The sequence below is a fragment of the Podarcis tiliguerta genome (genome assembly GCF_965153285.1).
Source record: "Podarcis tiliguerta genome assembly, chromosome: 14".
Taxonomy (NCBI): domain Eukaryota; kingdom Metazoa; phylum Chordata; class Lepidosauria; order Squamata; family Lacertidae; genus Podarcis; species Podarcis tiliguerta.
Window position 1 is genome coordinate 43,764,658 of NC_139547.1, and position 24,062 is coordinate 43,788,719.

Below are 24,062 nucleotides of genomic sequence, written 5' to 3' on the forward strand. Positions count from 1 at the left end.
TCGCAACAACCCTGCAAAGTAGGGGATGCTGAGCAGTTGGTTACAGGTTATCCAGTTAGCTGCATGGCCAAGTGGGGACTTGAACCCTGGTCCCCAACTCTTAACAACTACGCCATATTGGCTTGGGAGAAACCAATCAGCACAGATTGGGGGGGACAGGACATGGGAGCAGGAGATGCGACCATGGTTATTACAAATGGGAACAGGTCAGCTTCACAGAAAATGCCCCCTTTGCTTGATTTGTTTTGCCTGCCTAGAAGGTAAAGGTAAAGGGACCCCTGACCATTAGGTCCAGTTGTGGCCGACTCTGGGGTTGCGGCGCTCATCTCGCTTTATTGGCCGAGGGAGCCAGCATATAGCTTCCGGGTCATGTGGCCAGCATCACTAAGCCGCTTCTGGCGAACCAGAGCAGCGCACGGAAACGCCATTTACCTTCCCGCCAGAGCAGTACCTATTTATCTACTTGCAGTCTGACGTGCTTTCGAACTGCTAGGTGGGCAGGAGCAGGGACTGAGCAACGGGAGCTCAACCCGTCACGGGGATTTGAACTGCTGACCTTCTGATCGGCAAGTTTTAGGCTCTGTGCTTTAACCCACAGCACCACCCGCGTCCCTCCTGCCTAGAAAGTGTCCCTGAAAACTCCAATGCCTCTTGCTCCCCTGGATGTGAAGAATGCCTGGGTAGAAAGCAGGCACTTGCACAAGGCAAAATTTACATTTGCTGCCCCACCCACTTTTGCCCCAGGCCCTGCCCTCTACTGGCATGCGGCCCCTGGAAGATGGGTCAGAACAGAATGTGGCCCTTGGCTTACTTACTTTTCATCTTCCACACTCGGAGGCACCAGCATCATCAAGTATTCACTGCGGGAAAGAGAAAGAGTAGGTCACATTGCTTGCCTAGAGAAGGGATAGCCAACATGACAGCCTGGACAACAACTCCCATGATCCCTTGCTGGGGTGGCAGATGACGAGGGCTGATGGGAATTGTGGTCAGAAATATCTGAAGGGAGCCAGGTTGACTAGCCCCTCCGCCCCCCCGAGTCTAGGGAATCTCCATTCAGAAACTCGTCTCCCGAGAGACATTGCACATAGCTTTGTAAATCAAGAAAATCTTTAATAAAAATACTTTTTTTAAAAAAAGAAACTCATCTCCTATTTTGCCTTCCCACACACAAGGAACACGAAACCTCCCCGCACAGCTCATTTGAGGCCTAGGGGAACAGCTGTGAGAAAGCAACAGCAGCAAATATCATGTGGGGAGACGGTAGCAGTGGCAGAATGAGGCCCAAGGCATTGTGAATTGGCCATTTAACTTTGCAGAGGTGGAAAAGCCAGCAGAAAGTCTACGTATACAAGCTTTTTGTCAGGCCTGGAATTTATTAAATGCAAGCCGGGGGGGGGGGGGGACGGAATGTAAGCATGCCATTTCCCATGCTAATAAAAAATGCATTAAAAGTGCGCTTGTGAGCCCCCGACTTCAGAACTGCCCCCAACGAAACCATTTGAGGAATTAAAAGAAAGACCTTTACCTTGGAGATTTAATTAATTCCGTGTTCCCAGCCATGCCGTGACCTTGACTAAACAAATACTGGCGCTCATGTTCGGAACGGCTGTCCTAGGAAAGAAGGGGTGAGAAGCCCAAGATTCATGATGGGGTACAGATTCCAAGCAATGCTTAGAGGCTTAAGGGCTACTCTGTGAACAACGGCTCAGATCCCCGCTGTGCTTAATCTGCACATTTCTCCCGTATAATATGAAACAGAATAGCTGGCATTCCCCTCAAATTGCTGTAAGACAGACTTGTAAGGGTTTTGAAAGCAAAGCTTTCCCCCACAAATTTCAAGTCCTGTTGGATGCACTGAGAAAACCAGAAGTATATGGACACTTCCTGTGTCACACAACTCTTACTCCAGTGCTGGTCCACGAGCCACCGGCTTTTGGTTGCAGTAACTCCACCGCAGTCCAGGTTTGGTGGAATGTTTCAAAGATCATGGAAATCATAGAATTGTAGAGCTGGAAGGGAGGGTAATATACAGTGGTACCTCGCAAGACGAATGCCTCGGAAGATGAAAAACTCGCAAGACGAAAGAGTTGCTTCGCAAGACGGATTTCCCTATGGGCTTGCTTCGCAAGACGAAACGTCTTGTGCCTTTTTTTAAAAACCGCCAATGCATTCCTATGGGAAACCGTCAATACACAGCGGTGCTTTGCAAGACGAAAAAACTCGCAGAACGAATTAATTTCGTCTTGTGAGGCACCACTGTAGTCCAAGCCCCTGCAGTGCAGATATGGTTTTGCCCAACGTGGGGCTCAAACCCGCAACCCAGAGATTAAGAGTCTCATGGTCTACCAAGTGAACTGGTCCCTTGGCACAATTGGGGGGGGGGGAATGTCAGTCCACCACATAATATAGCGTGAGAAGCACTGCCCTGGCCATCCAGTCTTCAGTCCCCTCTCCCCAAATCACCACCAAAAGGGAGTATAAAAAGGGGGAGAGGGGAAAAAACACTGCACAAGTATTACTTAGGCTTATTTGGAACTAATCTCTAATGTATTCAAAAATACGCACTATTTTTATATTTATTTCACTTATTAATGGCTTCCCATCTTGAAGCAATCCATGTCACAACATAAAACAGTTACAATATAACATTCTTCTTTATCTTTCTTTAGTTTTTTCCTCTCTTTTCCTTTTCTCTCGCTTTCTCTTTCTTTAGCTTTAAACTTTCCTTGACTTTTCCTCCTTCTGACTCTGTTCCCTTTTAGACTAAGTAGCTGTTTTATCTCAGCATCTTATAAAAATATATATATACTTTGCAATGGATGTGTATTTTTATACATCTTTGAATAAATAAATAAATTTAGAACTGGGGAAAAATAAATAAAAGCAGCTAAAACACTTGCATATATAAAAACAATTTAAAATGACGACAGCGCCTATGTAAAACCAGCTCAAGTCTGAGACAGATACCAGCTGGGATAAAGACCTTAGGTGGTTTGTTGAAAGGAGGACATCTTTAGCAGGTGCCGAAAGGACAACATAATCATAGAGTTGGAAGGGAGCCTGAGAGTCATTTAGTGCAACCCTCTGCAATGCAGGAATATGCAGTTGCCCCATACAGAGAAGTAAACTTTCAGAGGCTGCTATATCACAGGGACCCTGAGAGTTAGTCTAGCCCAGTGGCCTTCAATCAATTGAGGCCTGAGACCTGACTGCATGCAACTGCTGCTCTCCGTTTACTGCAAAGGGGGGCAGTGTAAAATGTAAAACTCACTGTGCAAACACTCAAGCGTACAGTGGTGCCCCGCAAGACGAATGCCTCGCAAGACGGAAAACCCGCTAGACGAAAGGGTTTTCCGTTTTGGAGGTGCTTCGCAGAACGAATTTCCTATGGGCTTGCTTCGCAAGACCAAAATGTCTTGCGAGTTGCTGCGATTTTTTTTCGCTCCCCACCCCCTTTTTCTAAGGCACTAAACTGCTAATAGCCTTTTAGCAGCTAATCCGCTAATCCCTTAAGCCTTTAATAGCTGCTAATAGCCGCTAAACCGCTAATAGCGCCAATCCGCTAATGGGGTTGCTTCGCAAGACGAAAAAACCGCTAGACGAAGAGACTCGCGGAACGGATTCTTTTCGTCTTGCGAGGCACCACTGTATTTAGCATATCCACTTTTGCAGCAGAAACACAAGTAGATGTGCCTAAACTGTTGGCTATTTGCAGTATGGTAGCGCTGCAGAGGGCTTGCTGGGGAGACCATGCATTATAAAGGGACTCAAAAAGTACTTGAACAAGGTTTTAATTACAAAAACAAAAACTCCATTTACACTAAATACATTAACTAACAAACCAGACCCAACCACCAGCCCATCCCCCAGGGTAATGGCAGAGCTAGGTGCTGCTCCTTATATACTACACCCAATTCCTGACACAGCTTAATCAATGCAACCTGCTATGTTTCACAGCTGTAAAGCTGGATCTCGTTATTTTGCTCTGGCCCCTCAAAGATATACACATCGGGTGAAACAATGATGAACCTTTACATTTAAAGAAACAATTCAACATAAACGCCTACCTTTAAACCGTAGTAATGCAAATGGGCCCAGTGCTCCTCCGCCTGCCTCTTCTGCAGGAACTCGTAGGACTGAACCCGACGTTGCCGGGCCTGTTCCGACTCGGGGCGGGAAAACCTCACCTGGAAAAGGTGTCATTTCCCCACAATTAGCCACAGGATCCAAGCACCAAAAATGTCGGACAGAAGAAACCTAGCCCAACCCCCCCAATCCAATGTATGGAAATCCTCTCTGAGTCCACAGTGGTACGCAAGGAATTAAAAATGTACTGAAGCCAGAAAGCTTGTTTTTGAAAGGAATGTCTCTAAGACATCAAGCTGCTGGAGATGCGACTGGGATAATTCTTCCCTAAAACATTTATTTGTACAATGTCCTACATCGAAAAAATTCTGGCAGAAGGTGATAGAGACAATCAACATGACTTTAAACAATATTTGAAATTCATTTTCATAAATACCATGAGGTCTGGTGAACTACAATAGCAATCCCCCCCCCTTATTTTGTAATGTATACAATATGTTTTTTCTTTTTCATTCTGTTTTGTTTTCTACATGGGCACTATTTCTTGTTTCTTCTTTGTGTCTTCACTTACTCTGTGCATGTAATCCTGTGATTTTTATTCTTCAATAAAGAACATACAATTAAAAAAATAAGAACGCCAACCAAAATTACTGGCATTGCAGCTGCGGCCGGAGCCACTGCTTGCACTTTTTCACAGCTCCACCTGTTATTACTCCTGTTTTCTGGAAGGAAAAGGGTTCCTCATGGCTGATATTGACGTGACTTGCCTCTACTTTCCTACGCTGTTCTCACCTATGAATTACCGTATTTTTCGCTCTATAAGACGCACCAGATACAAGACGCACCTAGTTTTTGGAGGAAGAAAACAAGAAAAAAAATATTCTGAATCTCAGCAGCCAGAACAGCAAGAGGGATCGCTGCACAGCGAAAGCAGCAATCCCTCTTGCTGTTCTGGCTTCTGGGATAGCTGCGCAGCCTGCATTCGCTCCATAAGACGCACACACATTTCCCCTTACTTTTTAGGAGGGAAAAAGTGAGTCTTATAGAGCAAAAAATACGGTATTTCCAGATTCTTTCACAGTCCTTTTATGCAGACCGAGGCATCACACCAAGTTTTCTATGTGCAGGGCAAAAAGGCACTGAGCAGCATTACGAGATCCCTCGCTTCCTTGTCTGAAGCGGTGACGCCCGGAGATACAGGACTATATACTTGAGTGTGGAGAGGATAAGGAAGCAGAGGGGATGGAGATGTCTCTCTCTGCATGTATGTGGGCATGCACATGTTAGGAAGCACACAGCTGGAGGGGAGGAGCCCAAGGAGGTTTCCTAGACCAGCGTTCTTCAACGTTGCGTCCGCAAGTGCTGTTGGGACAACTTCCATGATCCCTGGCTGTTGGCTACAATTGCTGTGGACGATGGGAGTCATAGTCCAACAACATCTGGGGATGGTGCTGAAGAACATTGTCTAGAACAGCGGTTCTCAACCTGTGGGCACCCAGATGTTGTTGGACTACAACTCTCATCATCACTGAGCTCTGGCCTTGCTAGCTAGGGGTGGTGGGAATCATAGAATCATAGAGTTGGAAGAGACCACAGGGGCCATCGAGTCCAACCCCCTGCCAAGCAGGAAACACCATCAGAGCACTCCTGACATATGGTTGTCAAGCCTCTGCTTAAAGACCTCCAAAGAAGGAGACTCTACCACACTCCTTGGCAGCAAATTCCACTGTTGAACAGCTCTTACTGTCAGGAAGTTCTTCCTAATGTTTAGGTGGAATCTTCTTTCTTGTAGTTTGGAGTTGTAATTCAACAACATATGGGGACCCACAGGTTGAGAAAGGCTGGTCTAGAAGGACACTGTCCTAGCATACTCAAGATGGGGAACGAAGAGGCAGAAGACGACTTGTGGCAGGCCAGGAAGTTAGAAAAAGGGATGAGACTGATAGTAAAGGGAAGACGAGACTCAACTAATCAAGGAAATAGGTTTGAAAGGTTGGGTTTAATGCTCTCCCCGCCAAATGCATTCCTTAGCAGCTTTTCTCAAACTTGGGTCTCCTAGCTGTTGTTGGACTACAACTCCCATCATCCCTGACCACTGGTCCGGCTAGCTTGGGATAGTGGGAGTTGTAGTCCAATAACAGCTGAGGACCCAAATTTGAGCAGCACAGCCTTAAAGCAAGGAAGCTGTAGCCTCCAGTCACTAGTGGACTCTGTCCCAGACAGCATGGCTGAAGGGCCACGGATTATGGGAGTTGTAGTGCAAGAGCAAGGCGAAGGGTTTCAGCTCAGCGGTAGAACATCTGTCTTGCATGCGGAAGGTCCCTGGTTCAATCCCCGGCATCTCCAGGTAAGGCTAGGAATATCCCCTGCCCAAAACCCTGGAGAGCTGCTGCCAGCCAGTGTAGGCACTCCTGGGCTTAATGAACCAATGGTCTGACATGGCATAAGGCAGGTTCCTATGTTCCTTACATCTGGAAGAGTTGTAGTTTTGCCACTCTTGGTTAAAGAAACACAGGGAGTTTAAGGAGACAGAGGCCTTCGCTCTGTGGCAGAACGTCGCAGGTTCAGTCCCCAGCTTCTCCTGTTAAAGAAGCTGCCAGTCAGAGAAGGCATTACTGGGTTAGATAAACAAATAGTCCAAGCTGGTACAAAGCAGCTTCCTGCATACATTCCTAGGCTACAGATTCTGAAGTGCTGCTAAACAGGGAGTTTGGGCCTACCGTGATCTGCTTGACGTCTTCTTCTGCTTCATCCTGGGAAGAATCGCCAGCTGTTAACAAGGGGGAAGGGAGCGTGAAAATCATTACTAAAATTCCTTGACAGCCAACATTTCTCCAGGCAGGGATGTGCGATCTCCAAGACAGATGCCATTATGTTTTCTGGAGTTGCCAGGGGTACCTCACGACAGGGGCAGGGGGGGACTTGTTTCAGCCCGAGGACTGCGTTCCATTCTGAATGGGCTCCTGAGGGCCACATGCTGGTGGTGGGAAGGATCAGAGGCCAAGAAGGGGCAAAGCACCAAATGTAAATGTTGACTTTGGTACATAGTAGGCAACACACCTTCACACATCCCTCCTCACATCCTCCACCCCAACAAGCCAGAATATGTCCCAACCAGAAAAATATGCTTGGGGGTTCGAAGCAGGGGCATGTGAGGCCTGAGGCCTGAGGAGAATCCCGAGAGCCAGGTATAGAGGCATACAATGCCGCAACTGGCCCCCGAGTCTGAAGATACCCACCCCTGATATAAGAGCCCTCTTGGATCAGACCACAGGCCTATCTAATCTAATATAGGGATTGATCTGCTATTTCTGGGAGATCCAAAAGCAGAACAAAAGCAGTATACCCGAAGGAGCGTCTCCACCCCCATCGTTCTGCCCGGACGCTGAGGACCAGCTCCGAGGGCCTTCTGGTGGTTCCTTCACTGTGAGAAGCAAAGCTACAGGGAACCAGGCAGAGGGCCTTCTCGGTAGTGGCACCCGCCCCGGGGAAACGCCCTCCCATCAGTTGTCAAAGGGAAAACAACTACCTAACATTTAGGAGACATTTGAAGGCAGCCCTGTTCAGAGAAGTTTTTAATGTGTGACATTTTAATGTGTTTTTAATCTTTGCTGGAAGCTGCCCAGAGTGGCTGGGGAAACCCAGCCAGATGAGCGGGGTACAAATAATAATAATAAATAAATAATAATAATAACAATAACAACAACAACAACAACAACAACAACAAAAGCAATAGCCACCCACCCTCCTCTGAGAGAAAGGACACAGTATAAATGTTAATAAAAATGATGACAAGTTGTTTTTTTGTATATAGCTTCCATCTCTGTGTGCAATATATATTCATCACTGGGTTTTCCCTTGATGGGATGATCCTCCACAAACACACTTTTGGAGCCGTCCAAGACTGTAGCCGTTTGCACCCTAAAAGATGAGCCTGCTGTATCAGACCAATGGCCCATTTGGTCCAGCATCCTGTTCTCCCAGGGGCCAACTATTCGACTCCTTGCGGGGAAACCTACAAGCAAGATTCGAACACAGCACCCTCCGCCCCTGCAGCTTCCAGCAACTGGTATTCAGAAGCACAGCTGCCACCCGACTGTGGAGGAGGAACAGCCATCATGGCTAGTAACTGTCGACAAGCCCTCTCTCTCCTCCACGAATTTTTCTGATCCTCCTTTCAAAGCCATCTAGGCTGGCAGCCACCGCTGAGAAAGGCCCATAGTCTGACTAGCCAGTGGACAGAGAAAGCCTAGCAAGCCACTCACGCTCATTAGCAGCTTCTCGCTCTCTGTATTTGGCATCTGCTTTGTCCAAGTAGGTGAAACTCGGCCTCATTTGCAGGATTCCATGGAGAGGCGTAAGGTGGAGCTCACCTGGAGGAAAAAGATGGGCATTTTCTCAGCCATTTTCACTTTCCGGGGAAGAAACAAGCAGTCAGAGCCACACCCCTGAGCACGCAGGCGGGATGATGGAAATATTGTCACCAATCATCTCATTAACAGAATCCCAACATTTAAAAAATCCATATATATATATATATATATATTTGCTTTCGTAGATTTTCACGGGTACAGGAATGCAGGTTTTGGTGTCCTCGGGTGTCTTCCCGTGAATATATATATATATGTATATATATATGAGTGCTGAAGTATTTGAATTGTTAAAGGAATGGTGAGGATTCTGTGGCCCTTCGGGGGCATCTGGACGAGTATTTATTTAGTGCATTTCTTTATTTCAATTGTTTAGTAAATTTATTTGTTCATATGACACCCTTCTTCCTAAAAGGAGACAAGGGCAGATTCACAACTGAAAAACAAAAACCGTAAACATTCTAAGAACAATTACAGTTTTAAAAGATTCTAAAAGCATATGCCAAGCCAATAAAAATCTTTTAAAAATAAAATAAAAGCAGTCATAGTTAAAAACATCCAGTGATCTTGGATTTGCCAGGAACAATATACTTCAGCCACCCAATTCCTGCATCAACAGGAAGATTCTCAAATACCTCCTGAAAGCTAAAAAGGATGTAGGCAGATGCACCTCACTAGGGAGGGCATTCCACAATTGGGGAGCCACCACCGAAAAAGCCCTGCCACAGGTCAACCAATGGTGCCACCACCAACAAGGCCTCACCTGCCAACTGTAGTATCAAGATGGTTGATACTGAGGAAAGCGCTGTTTCAGATACTTGGATCCCAAGCCATATAGGGCTTTGCATGCTAGTACAAACACCTTGAATTGGGGCTGGAAGCTCACTGGCAAACTCCCATTATGGCCAGGTTGGCTGAAGCTAATAGCATTTTAGAGTCCAACAAACCACTTGGAAGGCCACAGGTTCTACCAAAATTGGTACAAGTCTTGAGAATTCAAGTGTCACCTTTTCTACTTTTCTTTCTTTGCTTGTTTGTTACACAAGAAAATACTTAATAAAAGCTAAAATTTAAAAAGTAACCTTTTCTGTAGATTGCAGCAGCATATCGCGATATGTTACTGGTCGTCTGTGAGGAGGAGAACGTTTGCTTGTCCATCATCTTCCTGCAAGGACAGGAAGTTACCTCAATTATATCTACCAGAGCAGTGGTATTCTACTAGCAGGTCACAGCCCAGGATCAAACCTCATTCACTGTTTTTTTAAGGAGAAACAGGGGAAATGTCCACAGTACAAATGTATACATTCTAGTTATGCACTGCATGTCTGCTCAGAAGTAAAGCCCGCAGAGTTTGACCCCCAAACATGTTCAGGGTTGTAATCCAAGGCCTAGTTCAGATGTTAGGTACCCCTGACCATTACGTCCAGTCGTGACCGACTCTGGGGTTGCGGAGCTCATCTCGCTTTACTGGCCAAGGGAGCCGGCATACAGCTTCCAGGTCATGTGGCCAGCATGACTAAGCCGCTTCTGGCGAACCAGAGCATCACACGGAAATGCTGTTTACCTTCCCGCCAGAGCGGTACCTATTTATCTACTTGCACTTTGACGTTCTTTCGAACTGCTAGGCTGGCAGGAGCAGGGACTAAGCAACGGGAGCTCATGCCGTTGCGGGGATTCGAACAGCCAACCTTCTGATCAGCAAGTCCTAGGCTCTGTGGTTTAACCCACAGCGCCCCTGTAAATTACATAACTCAGAGCTTTCCAAACTGTGTGTCGCCACATATTAGTGTGACGGCTGAAGTGTGTAGCTGTGTCGTGTGAACGCTCCCCATTCTCCTCCCAGGGCTGGAAAGGGGTTGCTAGTAAAACTGAATTACTGTGTCGCACAATGATGCACACCTAAAAAGTGTGGCACTGACATGAAAAGTTTGGAAAGCTCTGACATAACCGATAAGCCATGGTCTTTCAGATTGGGAATGAGCATTGGGCCCATGAACTTTCTCCCCGAGTATCACAATTCTATGCTTCCTGAGTTTCTCAATCCATTGTTTACATTGAAACTTGAACCAGGAAACTGTGGTTTAAGTTCCCGACTTCCAACCAGCATATGAAGTCAAGTTCGGGGACAAGGGAGAGCAGACACAATCAAGATCTTTATATCTAAACCTGGCTTCTGCACCCTGGAAAGCTGGGGGGTTGTCAATGCCAGCTGCTGTTTTGAGAGCTCTATCACACATACACAAACAATAAAAAGAGTTCTTTAGGGAAAAGGGGTGGCTGCTAAATCAGTATGTCTACTATGGAAATGCACTCCAAGACAGAGGGAGAAAAGGGAAGAGGAGGAGAGAGACCTACGTTTAAGTAATTAAGTTTGGATCCAAAGATTCAGATGGAGGAGGATGATTGAAAGCAACTCTACTAGAGAAAACAATGATGTGGAGGAGGAGGAGGAGGAGTTTAGATTTGATATCCCGCTTTATCATTACCCGAAGGAGTCTCAAAGCGGCTAACATTCTCCTTTCCCTTCCTCCCCCACAACAAACCCTCTGTGAGGTGAGTGGGGCTGAGAGACTTCAGAGAAATGTGACTGGCCCAAGGTCACCCAGCAGCTGCATGTGGAGGAGCGGGGAAGCGAACTCGGTTCACCAGATTACGAGTCTACCGCTCTTAACCACTACACCACACTGGCTCTCATAGAATGGGTGGAAGGATGCTCTGTGTTCAGAAGCGGGAAAGAACCCAGGTGTATCTTTTTACACATGATAAAAGAGCCAAAGGTTGAGCAGCTGCATCACAAATTGCTCCATTCATGTATGGTAGCTCAGCTTTCAGGCTATATGCCTATTTCGATTTTAACAGGGAAATCAGCCTTAGTATGGGTCAGGCCATTGGTCCATACAGCTCAGTGTTGTCTACTGTGACAGGCAGCCACCCTCCGGGGTCTCAGGCAGAAGCTCTCCACAGCCTTCTCTGGAGGCACCAGGGATTGCACCTGCAAATCAGATCCTCTGCTGTCCCCCAGAACGCTCAGGGTCTTATATTCAGGAAGCAGCTTTATGCCCAAAGCCAGACCCAGTGGTCCATCTACCTCAATATCACCAACACTGGCATGCAGCTGGTGCCCAGGTTTTGCAGACAAGGAGTCTTTCCTAGGAGATGCCAGCGATGGACGTTTTAGGGCTTTGGGGTCTTGGTTACAGGCCCAGCACATCTCCACTGCCTCATTCTGCTGGCCAAGCAATAGTAGAGTCAAAACCCAGCTCCTTGATCTATAGCAAAAATGGTACTTACGAGGAATACGTGCTGGTTTCATCTGTACACGTGCCATCGACGTTGAGCGCAATCTGCTCTCCTTTGCTGCGGCAGTAATTGGGGTTCAAAGTGTCAATGGCCATTTCCAGCTCAACCTAAGCACCAGCAGATCAACAGTACATTGACAATTAATAAGCAGAATAGAATAATTAGGGAAAGATGAACCAAAACACAAAGTGTCTGATTAAAATCTGTTAACAGTAACTGTAAGCCTGTGTTAGGAGTGAGGGATCTTTTTTTTAAAAAGGAAAAGGGAAAAAAAGATGTGTTCAAATATTTTTTTTAAAAAATATGCATTAGGTTTTCAAGAGTGACAACATACAAAAGCTAATGTTATTCTAGGCTGCATCAACCAAAGTATAGTGTCCAGTTCAAGGGAAGTACCGTATTTTTCCATGTATAAGACTATGTTTTTTTACCTTAAAAATTATGTCAAAAATTAGGGGGTGTCTTCTACACGGTGTCATCTCCCCGCATTTTCTTAAATCTGAGACCCCCAAAATAGGGAGCGTCTTATACATGGGGGCGTCTTATAGACGGAAAAATACGTTGTGGGGGAGGAAGGGAAAGGAGAATGTTAGCCGCTTTGAGACTCCTTAAAGGGAGTGAAAGGCGGGATATCAAATCCAAACTCTTCTTCTTCTTCTTCTCTATTCTGCCCTGGTCAGACCACACCTGGAATACTGTGCCCAGTTCTGGGCACCACAATTTAAGAAGGATGTTGTCAAGCTGGAAGGTGTGCAGAGGAGGGCAACCAAGATGATCAAGGGTCTGGAAACCAAGCCTGATGGGAATGGTTGACTGCTTCAATTTACAGGTGCCAAATAATACTCTCACTCAGTGGCGGAGCTTCACTCAGGGGTGTGGCGCCCAGCGCGGGCGCAGCCACCATAGCACCCCACCAGGATCGTGCTGCCGGGGGCGGTGTGCTCCCCCCGCACGCCTCTTCCTCCGCCAGTGCTCTCACTGCACCTGTAGCAACTCAGTTGTTTAGTGTGGCAGCGCAATAAGCAGGGAACTCCCTCCTTATTGATACCAGACAGGCGCCGTCACCATATTATTTCCGGCGCCTGCTGAACCCATTTCTATTTAGACAACCCTTCTCAGGTGCTTAGAAAGTTTATATGAGTTTCAATTTGTTTTAAGTCTACAGTGGTGCCTCGCAAGACGAAAAGAATCTGTTCCGCGAGTCTCTTCGTCTTGCGTTTTTTTCCGTCTTGCGAAGCAAGCCCATTAGCGGATTAGCGCTATTAGCGGCTATTAAAGGCTTAAGGGATTAGCTGCTAAAAGGCTATCAGCGGCTTAGATCAGCTGATAAGCGGCTTAGCGAACAGCTGTTAAGCGGCTTAGGGGCTTGGGGAAAAGGCTGGGAGGGGGAAAAAAACCCCAGGAATCGCAAGGCATTTTTGTCTTGCGAAGCAAGCCCATAGCAAATTCGTCCTGCGAAGCACCTCCAAAACGGAAAACCCTTTCGTCTAGCGGGTTTTCCGTCTTGCGAGGCATTCGTCTTGCGGGGCACCACTGTATTCTACTGTCGTTTATTGCACTCTTCATTATCGCTGTAAATATTTTAGTGATAAATTTATTGCTTTATCCTTTTCATAATCGCTTTGAGGTTTTTTCCCTATGACCAAGAGGTACACAAATTCTATGAAATAAGAAATAAATAGCCAGACCACTTTGTACATCTAGCCCAACACAGTCTCCACTTAGTGGCAGCAGCCTTCTAGGGTTGAGGATGAAGAATGTCCCCAGCCTTACCCAGTGATGCCCCACCCCGGCTGTCCTAGGTCTGGCACACCAACTGCAGTGGTTCTACTAAGCCATAACCTTTTGAAAACAGCTCGATTTGGTTATTAAACAACTATTTCCAAAAAAAGAGAATAGGCCCAAACCTTTTGCTGCTTTGGTTTTATCTTTGCCGAAAGATGAGTTACGTCATCATACGTCATCGAAGCTGGGCGAACGGGATACTATGAAAACACAAAGATGTTGCTGCTTGTTAAGGCAAAAACAAGCCACCACGTTTGGTGCAAGAATGGGGGAAACCTGTCACTGGGGGCATTCACATATGGGGGGGGGGGGGTGAGAAGATGCAGCCTCCTCCCAATGAACCCTGATTTCCAGCTGAAATCCAATGCTTCATAAGGGGGCTTCCCGCCCCCTCTCTCTCTCTCCAATTTCATTTTGGGGGATCCCCCTAACCTTCTGGAGCAAATTTTGCCTGCAGGGAAGATGAGCAGAGGGAGAAGTCCTGTTGAGTGAGCACAACAGCCACAATGGGTACAACCCTAAATTTGTAGGATTTGAGATGTGTTGGCACCCTTCTCCTCACTGTTAAAAACTAGCCTTTATATCTTTAGTTGGGAGTACAGTGGTGCCTCGCAAGACGAAAAGAATCCGTTCCGAGAGTCTCTTCGTCTTGCGGTTTTTTTTGTCTTGCGAAGCAAGCCCATTAGCGGCTTAGCGGATCAGCTGATAAGCGGCTTAGCGGATCAGCTGTTAAGCGGCTTAGCGGCTTGGGAAAAAGGGGGGGAGGAAAAAACCCCCGCAGGAACTCGCAAGACATTTTCGTCTTGCGAAGCAAGCCCATAGCAAATTCGTTTTGCGAAGCACCTCCAAAACGGAAAACCCTTTCATCTAGCGGGTTTTCCGTCTTGCGAGGCACCACTGTATTTGGTCTTGTTGCCCAGACCCCACCTGCATCTCTCGCTCTCCAGATGTTCAATGACAACTCGACTTCGATCACTTGGCCATGCTTGGTTTGAAGTGACAAGGGCTGGAGTCAGGAGTGACTCACGGTGTAGGGGTAGGTGGAGGTCAGGTAAAGTCACAGGAAGCTTGGGGAAGCTCCAGGCTGTCACCGGGGCTCCCACAGATGTCTGCGCACCTGTGGGGCTACTGCCCTGAAGCTCCCCTGACTTCAACGCTGCTGCCTCGCCTCTCTCCATCCCAGCAAATCCAGCACTGCTGTTGCTGGGAAGACACCACTGCCTCCACTGAGGCAGCCCTGGCTGAAGTCTAACATCTGGAGGAGAACAGATTCCTTGCCCCCTGCTTTAGTTCATTCCCCCTTTAAACAGGTTAATTCGACAGCTAACATACCTGGAACAGATACAGCTTCTCTGACAGACTTTTGGCCAGGTACACATCAATCTAACAAAAGGAGGAGGGGGGTTAAAAAAAAAGGCGTTACATTTTATTTAGCACATAGAAGTTTACAAAATCATCCCCAAGAAATATACAACCCTATCTGGCAGCCACTCAGGCTCAGCACCATATTTAGAGTGCTTCATCATGGAGCCCAACCTGAACCAATTACTCGCCACCGATTTCCATGGCCAAAACCACCACAAAGCTGAAAACCCCAAAACATACTGTCAGGGAACTGCCATCAGCTCAGGGGCGAGAGGGGAAAAGCCGGATGGATTACAGAGAGCCCCCAAAGATCGTGGGAAGCAGACCTCCTCAGTGGAGGAGAGTAGCTGCAGGGCTCGGGGGAGGCGAGGCGGTGCCAGGACACCTTGCCTGAGCAAAGCGGGGAGGAGAGAGGTCCTCCGTTACCCACGCCCTCCTTGCGCAGTAGGCTTCCGCGCAGAGAGGGGAAGCACAGACTGGGCGTCAAGAAACTATTCTGCTGGGGAAGGTTTAAGGACCGCCCACTCTCAAATTCTGCCAGTGAATGAGCCAGCCACGGAATAGTGGCGCTCTGCATGGTGAAGGGTTTTTTTGGCACCAATAACAAGGCTTTACAGCCGACCAGGGAGGCATTTGCCTGATTGCTCTCCAGCAACCCCCTGATAGGGACGCGGGTGGCGCTGTGGGTAAAAGCCTCAGCGCCTAGGGCTTGCCGATCGAAAGGTCGGTGGTTCGAATCCCTGCGGCAGGGTGTGCTCCCGTTGTTCGGTCCCAGCACCTGCCAGCCTACAGTTCGAAAGCACTCCCGGGTGCAAGTAGATAAATAGGGACCGCTTACTAGCAGGAAGGTAAACGGCGTTTCCGTGTGCGGCTCTGGCTCGCCAGAGCAGCGATGTCACGCTGGCCACGTGACCCGGAAGTGTCTCCAGACAGCGCTGGCCCCCGGCCTCTTGAGTGAGATGGGCGCACAACCCTAGAGTCTGTCAAGACTGGCCCGTACGGGCAGCGGTACCTTTACCTTTACCTTTAACCCCCTGATACCCTTACACATACAATGCTCTTTAATCTGTCCTGAAGCCAATGCAAATGGAAGACATGTATCTATTTACCTCCTGTATAATTGGGTCATCTTCTTCATTTGCCATAGTAGCATGGAAAGAAAAGTGGTGTTGCTAGTATTGTCTCGAGAGAACTAGAAAAGAAAGAGAAATCAACAAATTTCGGTTAAGCCAGGACTCTCTTTTCTCATTTGTTAGCAAACTTGGCATAACAGCAGCTTGATGTGCAGAACTTCGTGAGTGGTAAAGTTTGTCTCCATGCTGTAAACAAATAATGATAATAATATTTACCTGCTAATGAGCTGTCACAGCAGAAGAACTGAGAAGTCAGTTCAGAGATGCAAGAGGACAGGACAATGACTTGGGGAGAGGAATGGTGTTTTTTTCATGTATATGAACATGGCCGACTACCCAGCAACACCTCCCCCAACCCCTGGCAAAGTGGTGTAGTGGTTAGAGTGTTGGACCTGGGAGACTAGGGTGCAAATCCCTGCACAGCCATGAAACTCACTGGGTGACCTTGGACCAGTCACAGTTTCGCAGCCTAACCAACCTCACAGGGTTGTTGTGGGATAAATTAGGAAGGAAGGGAACCATGGATACCACCTGGAGAGAAGGTGGGATAAACACATAAAAAATAATAAATATTATTGGGTTGAGGTAAGACACATAGGTAGGGACAGGGCTGTTGTTTTTTATTCAGTCCTTGTATTCTTATGAAAATAATGTGTGTGTGTGTGTATATGTATATATGTGTGTGTGTATATATATATATATATATGCAGGTTTTGGTGTCCTCGGGTGTCTTCCCGTGTAAAAGTTGGGGTGTCTAGGCGACGTTTCGACGAGGTCTCACTCGTCATCTTCAGGCTGGTGCTTTCGGCTTCTTGTTACTGGAACAGAGCAGGATCTCAGTGTTTGAGTTCCTATAAATACTGTTGAGGAGGTGTGGTGTATAGCCTCCAATGTTCTGGGCAGAGAGGAGGTTCCCAGGCTAGTGTGCCTTTTCTTCTTTTGTTCCTTAATTACTTGAGGGATATCTTGAGTGATTTCTTGAGTGATTTCCTGAATCCCACTTAGGTGGGTCATTAGGTGTGGATTAGTTGCTAAAGCCTTCGTGTCTTGAACTCTTGAACTTTGTGAAGAGTTTTTCTGAGAAGATGGCTGTACTGCACTTGGTTGTGCTCTGGCTACTGCACCAAGTGCAGTACAGCCATCTTCTCAGAAAAACTCTTCACAAAGTTCAAGAGTTCAAGACACGAAGGCTTTAGCAACTAATCCACACCTAATGACCCACCTAAGTGGGATTCAGGAAATCACTCAAGAAATCACTCAAGATATCCCTCAAGTAATTAAGGAACAAAAGAAGAAAAGGCACACTAGCCTGGGAACCTCCTCTCTGCCCAGAACATTGGAGGCTATACACCACACCTCCTCAACAGTATTTATAGGAACTCAAACACTGAGATCCTGCTCTGTTCCAGTAACAAGAAGCCGAAAGCACCAGCCTGAAGATGACGAGTGAGACCTCGTCGAAACGTCGCCTAGACACCCCAACTTTTACACGGGAAGACACCCGAGGACACCAAAACCTGCATTCCTGTACCCGTGAAAATCTACGAAAGCATATATATATATATATATTACCTGCTAAGGTCAGCTGCTCAATCTGCAGAATTCAGAGTGGATTAATTTCTTGGCAGCAGCCTGTGAAATGTTAATGCCCACAAAGCTCTGCTGAGCGAAGTGCTGCTACAGGCACAGAAGCAACCAGGGACTGTAAGGGGTGGGGAGAGTTGGCAACCCTAGCAGAGGAATCTATTTGGACAGCCATCATCCAATATTGTGTTAGGGCAGCGTAATAAATAGAAGCCAACTCAGGAGCCAGGGCAGGGTCAGGTGGTCAGTGAGTCACCAAGAACTCCCTGGTAAAGCTCATTCATTGTCAGCGCAACTGCTATGCAAGGCTGGGCCCAAGTACAGAGTGCCACTCCCTGCTCTAAAGTAATTTAGCATTGAACACTCAAAACCCACATTCAACTCCTAAAGGTAAAAGAGCAGCAGCCAAGGATAAGGTGAAAAACAACCACCCCAATGTCATTTACCTAAGAACCCTTCCACATATATAAATCACCTGCCATGACTGCAAAGCTCAAGCTGAACTGGACGACAATTATTTTCTCTCAGAGCTATCAGGAGATCTCAATAAGTTTGCAATGTAAGATAGAACTTGTGGCTGAGGGAAACTGAGGTTATTCTATTTTGCTAATAACTCCCCCCACCCCGCTGGTCTGGGGGAAAGCAGCAAGGTGTCCATTGGCACCTGCTCATTTAAAAAAACCAAAACAAACTCCTTTTCTTGGCAGTGACTAAACCTCCCAAGTCAAGTCACCCTGATGTAACCATACAGCAGAGAAAGAGGAAAGGGATTTTTGCCCCAGCCGAAACAACTCTCTCCCTGATCAGGAGAGAATATTCCCAGGGAAGACTTCAGGAAGGAGAGCCTGAAAAACTCACTCAAAGCATTCATTCATTATTTATTTTATTTTATATTTTCCTGAAGGCTCCTTGCCGGGAAGCAGCGTGGCTGATGTAACTATGCAGCAACGGGAAGGCTTTGCAGAGCTCACACATATTCAGGGAGGTTGCTTTTTGGGAGGGGGTTGGGGGGTGCGGAGAGAGATGGGGAGCGCTCGGATCTCGAACCCCTGGCCTTGTAACTTTTGCCGGGGAGAAGAAAAAGGAACGTTAGGCTCCCTCGCCACATATGCAATTCACCCCCCCCCTTGAAATGCCCCCTTAGATTATAGGGCCCACCCACTTTGCTAGGCAAAGATTGCAGGGCTAGCGCGTGTCTCTCTCTCCACCCCCCCTTACTTTCCTCTCCTTGCTCCCCCCACTCCCAAGATTTGCAACAGGGGGAGAGAGAGAGGTGGGGGGAGGAGGAAGAAGGGAGAGGAGGATCCACACGACCCGGGCCTTGCAAAAAAGAGCAGCATGCAACCAACCCCAGAAGCTTGCAAAAGTCCGGGGATGGGGAGGCAATTCGCCGCTGCTGCTTCTCCTACCTCGTGGCTCCAAGGGGTGGAGGGGAGAGGCTGCCTTTCCCGGCCCCCTCCTCCTCCTCCTCCTCGCGGCAACGTGCCTGCAGGTCCGGCGGGGGGAAATCTCAGCCAGCAGCCATGTTGGTGTAACTCCGGCAGGCACGTGGGAGGGGGTGGGGAAACACACCTCGGCTCCTCCTCTTACCCATAATGCTCGCCGGGGAAGCGGAGCTGCTAGGACGCGGGCGCCAGGGGGCGCTGTGTGCGCAGGCTTCTTCGCCGCCGCCGCCGCCTCGTCACGGAGAGGCTCCCTTGAATAAAAGGAAGCGAGCAAAAGCGTACTGGCAGCGGTGGGATTCGAACCCACGCCCCCGAAGAGACTGGAGCCTTAATCCAGCGCCTTAGACCGCTCGGCCACGCTACCGAGATGGGAGAAACCGGCTTCCATATCTTCTTACTCATCCCTGTTTGAATAATAATAATATTAAAAGTTTATGGTTTTGTTTTCCTCGTTTTATTCATGCCTGTTGGAATAAAAGTAATTAATTTTGGTTTTCCCTCTCCATCAAGGTGTATAGCTCGACTTTCCATATTTTATTCCTCTTTTTTTAAATGACAGTAATCACCATAATACTAATGCTTTGAGTTAGTTTTTCTTCCCCATTAGAATCTGTCTTCCATATACTTGGCCCTGTTTTAATAATAATCATACATTTATTTCTTCCATGCTTTATTTCATTTATTTCCATGCTTTATATACATTTATTTCTTCCTTCCATGCTTTAGACATTCCTTTTTTAAATAATTGCCATCATAATTATCATGATACTAATACTGTAATTTAATTTCCCTTCTCCAACCAGATCCCAAGTCCACCTTCCATATCTTACCTGGCCCTGTTTTAATAATAATAATAATAATAATATTTTCCTTCTCCATCATGATTTGAGTCAGTCTTCCGTATCTTAGTCATCCCTGTTTAAATAATTAAATAACTATTTTCCTTCCCCATCAAGGTCTGAAACGAGACAGAGCTGTATTTGTGCAGATAGCACAGTGCGTGAAATAATAGGTGCATTGAAAATAACGGTTATGCTATAGAAATCTATTATTATTATTATTATTATTATGTGTGGCTGGTCAGCGTGGAGGAGAGAAAGCAACTCTATAATCAGAATTAGGCTACCAGCTAACTGCGGAGAAAGATTCTGTCAATTATTCATCATGAAGGCTAAATGGAGCCTCCATATTCAGAGGCAGTATATCTCTGAATACCAGTTGATGGGGAGAACAACAATTGCCTTCATTCCCCTGCTTGTGTGGACTTCCCAAAGGCATTTGTGAGAGGCAGCATCCTGACCCAGCTGGTCCTCGGCTCTGACCCAGCACCCGATGTTCTCATCAGCCACGGTTGCTAAATAGAACCTGCAGATTCAGAGGCAGCATACCTTGGAATACCAGTTGACGGTGGGAGCAAATATCTTGTCTTCATCCTCACCTTGAGGGTCTTCCCGGGGACCATCTGGTTGCCATAAAAGTTTAAATAACGACACTTCCAAGTTCACACCCACGCCGCCCCTCTGTAGCACATGGCCTTAAATGCACATTGAATCCCAGGATTCTTTGGAATACTCCAAAGAATCCTGGGAACTGTAGTTTGCTGAGGGTGCTGAGGAGTGTAGTTCTGTGAGGGGGTAAACTATAGTTCTCAGTATCCTCTAGGCACCTGAACTCTCCCTATGCCACTTTTTTTTCTCCACAGCCCAGTCCCGGATTAAACCCTGTGGAGGCCCCATGGCAGTCGAAATCTCGGTGGGGAGGAGTGATGCTCTAGTGGGATAACAGTGAACTAAGAAAGCATGACTGTAATTTTCTTTCAAGATCAAATCAATATTATTTTGGTCTCTTGTTGCGGGGCCCCTAAAAGGCATGGGACCCATAGACTGGTGCCTACTTTGCCCATTTGGCAATCTGGCACTGCCGCAGCCCCTCTCTCTGCAAGCTTTTTTGCCCCATCAGCCAACATCACTCCTTGGTTTGCAGTTTGGCTCAGAAGAAAAGCACTAAGGAGAGTAATTTCAGGGAATTAAGGTGCAGAGGGGATACTGCACTCCTCACTCCATGTCTAAAAAAACCAAGCCCCCACAATTTTAGTTTCTACAGATGGGGAAGATCCTTTCCGCCACTGTTGTCATAGAGACGCAAGAAGGCCGTAGCCTCCATGTTGCGGTGAGGGCCGGTTTAAGGAAGAAGGTGTGACTAAAGAACAGCGAGTATTTAAATAACAGTTAACCTAAAACATTTAAAGGTATTTAAAGGCTGCAATCCTATGCCCAGGTACCAGGGCTTTATCTCCATTGAAATGAATGGGACCTACTTCTGAGTAGACATGGAAGGATTGCCCTGTAAACATTTTGCTACTGGGGGGTTTCTCAGGCCCAGGGACCAAATGTGGCCCTCCAGGCCCCTCTATTTGGCCCTCAGAATGTTCCCCAAGTCATCTCCTCCTCTGCCTCACTGGCTTTGCTTCTCCGCCCTGGGTGTTGAATGGAAGATAAAAAGGTCTGTGTGTAGAAATTTACATTTGCTGCTCTGCTGGCTACAGCCATATGGCCCTCAGCAGGTTGCCAAAAGGGAATGCGGCCCTCGGTTTGACAAACACATTATCCACCCCTGTCTTAATGAGGGATCACATAGAATACTGTGCACATGGTTTCTCTTCTATCTCTCAGGTAAAAGGTCTAAAAACTTGCTATTTTCACTGAAAGGTGAAAATTCTTCAAGGAGGCCTAAAGAATCTCTGAGGGAGCCAGGACTCTGCCTTGTTTCTTTATGGCTACAGCCCTGTGAAATAGAGAGAGGCTGCAGATTGTGCAGAAAATTACACATAAGTGCATAAAAAAACAAAATGGCAAGGTTAGCAGACTTTCAGAACATTGAGGAAAGATATTGTGGCCTGGTGTTATGCAAGCATACTGAGAAAACATGACTTCTGGGCCATGAGACAGCAGAAATGTATGAGTTCTGAACAAAGAATTAATTCCATTGGTTCAATGCCAGGTGAAAAAGGTTTTTTGAGCAGCGTGTGCCTAGTGCCTTTGTTGACATACTTTCAGCACCAGGTAAAAGACTTAAATGTTTTCCCCAGGCTTTCGATAGACTACAATTATGATGTTTTGTTACTAGGGTGCTGCTCAAACTTCCCATGGCTGTGTTATGAGAAAAAACCTGCTCCTTTTCCCAAGAGCCCATATAGAGTCATTTTGTTGGTTCTCTATTGGTAGGAGAAAATAACAGAAACCAACCAGAGAATATTGAGAACCAAAGCAGCTAGTAAACCTGGTCTTTATTAAACTGTTCCAACAGGGTCCTCAGTCACCACAAACAGGAAAGAGAAGCAACCCAGAACAAAAGTGTGCCCACCCTTATATAGACTTTTTAAATTGCCCACCTTCAAACTCTGGACCACCCCCAGAAACATCATACATACATCACAGAAGGGGTGTATCCCAGGACCATCTCCTCCAATGCATCATACATCACAGGAGGCGGTCCTTTAAAACAGAATCCTGAGTGTGTTGCTTATCTCCTGTGTGGCAGGTTAGCTGATTGCATTATCTGGGTTTTGGCCACTCTCTTGTTATTAAGGTAAAGGTAAAGGTACCCCTGCCCGTACGGGCCAGTCTTGACAGACTCTAGGGTTGTGCGCCCATCTCACTCAAAGAGGCCAAGGGCCAGCGCTGTCCGAAGACACTTCCGGGTCATGTGACCAGCGTGACATCGCTGCTCTGGCGAGCCAGAGCCGCACACGGAAACGCCGTTTACCTTCCCACTAATAAGCGGTCCCTATTTATCTACTTGCACCCGGGAGTGCTTTCGAACTGCTAGGTTGGCAGGCGCTGGGACCGAACAGCGGAAGCGCACCCCGCCGCGGGGATTCGAACCGCCGACCTTTCGATCGGCAAGCCCTAGGCACTGAGGCTTTAACCCACAGCGCCACCCGCGTCCCACTCTTGTTATTATAACTACTTAATTCCTGAATCCAGGTCACAGGTCACAGGTTCACCCTATTCACACCTTAAATGTGCCCTTAAGGCAGGATTTGTGATCACAGAAATAATGGGGAGGTTTTTCCCCTTTGCCTTCGACCTTGCAAAGAAATATTTGAGGTCATTTTGGGAGAGAGAAAATGGTTTCAGGACTTTTCTGTGGGTTTACATATTTGTATGTGTTTGCTTGGTACATTTATGAACATCTATTTTATATATAGAAGACCTTAAAATTCTTATAACAGCTGTTACAGGGTAATTTTTGTTTTGATGGTTTAGCTTATGGGTAGGCAAACTAAGGCCCAATCGCCTTCTAAATCTGGCCCACGGATGGTCCGGGAATCAGCGTGTTTTTACATGAGTAGAATGTGCCCTTTTATTTAAAATGCATCTCTGGGTTACTTGTGGGGCATAGGAATTTGTTCATTCCCCGCCCCCCCGGGCCAAAATATAGTCCGCCCCCCCACCAGGTCTGAGGGACAGTGGACCGGCCCCCTGCTGAAAAAGTTTGCTGGCCCTTGGTTTAGCATATTTATATTTTTAATGCGTTGTTAGTTGCTTGAAGAACTTCAGATAACTAGCGACTTTGAAGTCTAATAAATAAATAATCTCCAGGGTTCTCACACAATTTTAAAATGTTAATTTCTAGAAAATTGTAAAAGATTCTGGGTGCATTTCATCTGGGTACATGCCATTTGTCATGATTGCTTTAGTTGAGATTTCCACATTGCTGGGGGTTGGTCTAGATTACTATTGGGGCCCCTTCCAACTCTACAATTCTATGATTCGAAGCGTGAAGATCACGTTTTCTTCAGAAAGTGCTTTCAGCCCTGTAGCAGCCCAGTTCATTTGATTTGATGAAGGGTTGACAAATGAAAATGCATGCTACGTAGTGACTTGCATTTATTGCTCAAGCTTATGATAGGCGAGATGACAAACTAGGTTGGAATGGTCGGAAGTGTTTCTTTCCTGAATCCTGGAATTATGGGACGCGGGTGGCGC

The 24,062-nt window shown here is 46.9% G+C and overlaps 1 protein-coding gene across 2 annotated transcripts in view; it reads right to left on the reverse strand.

Moving 5' to 3' along the window:
- The window catches only part of POLR3E (RNA polymerase III subunit E), a 50,416-nt gene extending 31,220 nt beyond the window's left edge, over positions 1 to 19,196 (reverse strand). The window contains exons 1-11 of one of the 2 annotated variants that reach the window (XM_083413523.1): positions 19,036 to 19,196; positions 16,019 to 16,101; positions 14,877 to 14,927; positions 13,667 to 13,744; positions 11,751 to 11,866; positions 9,542 to 9,624; positions 8,355 to 8,462; positions 6,810 to 6,859; positions 4,071 to 4,190; positions 1,529 to 1,614; positions 816 to 860 (exon numbers count right to left, since the gene is read on the reverse strand). In XM_083413523.1, the coding sequence (XP_083269649.1) occupies positions 816 to 860; positions 1,529 to 1,614; positions 4,071 to 4,190; positions 6,810 to 6,859; positions 8,355 to 8,462; positions 9,542 to 9,624; positions 11,751 to 11,866; positions 13,667 to 13,744; positions 14,877 to 14,927; positions 16,019 to 16,054 (773 nt within the window). In that variant the 5' untranslated portion in view covers positions 16,055 to 16,101; positions 19,036 to 19,196. Of the gene's footprint in view, positions 1 to 815; positions 861 to 1,528; positions 1,615 to 4,070; positions 4,191 to 6,809; positions 6,860 to 8,354; positions 8,463 to 9,541; positions 9,625 to 11,746; positions 11,869 to 13,666; positions 13,745 to 14,876; positions 14,928 to 16,018; positions 16,102 to 19,035 lie in introns of those variants that run through there. The other variant, XM_083413524.1, reaches the window with a different exon arrangement.
- Positions 19,197 to 24,062: the final 4,866 nt, after the last annotated feature.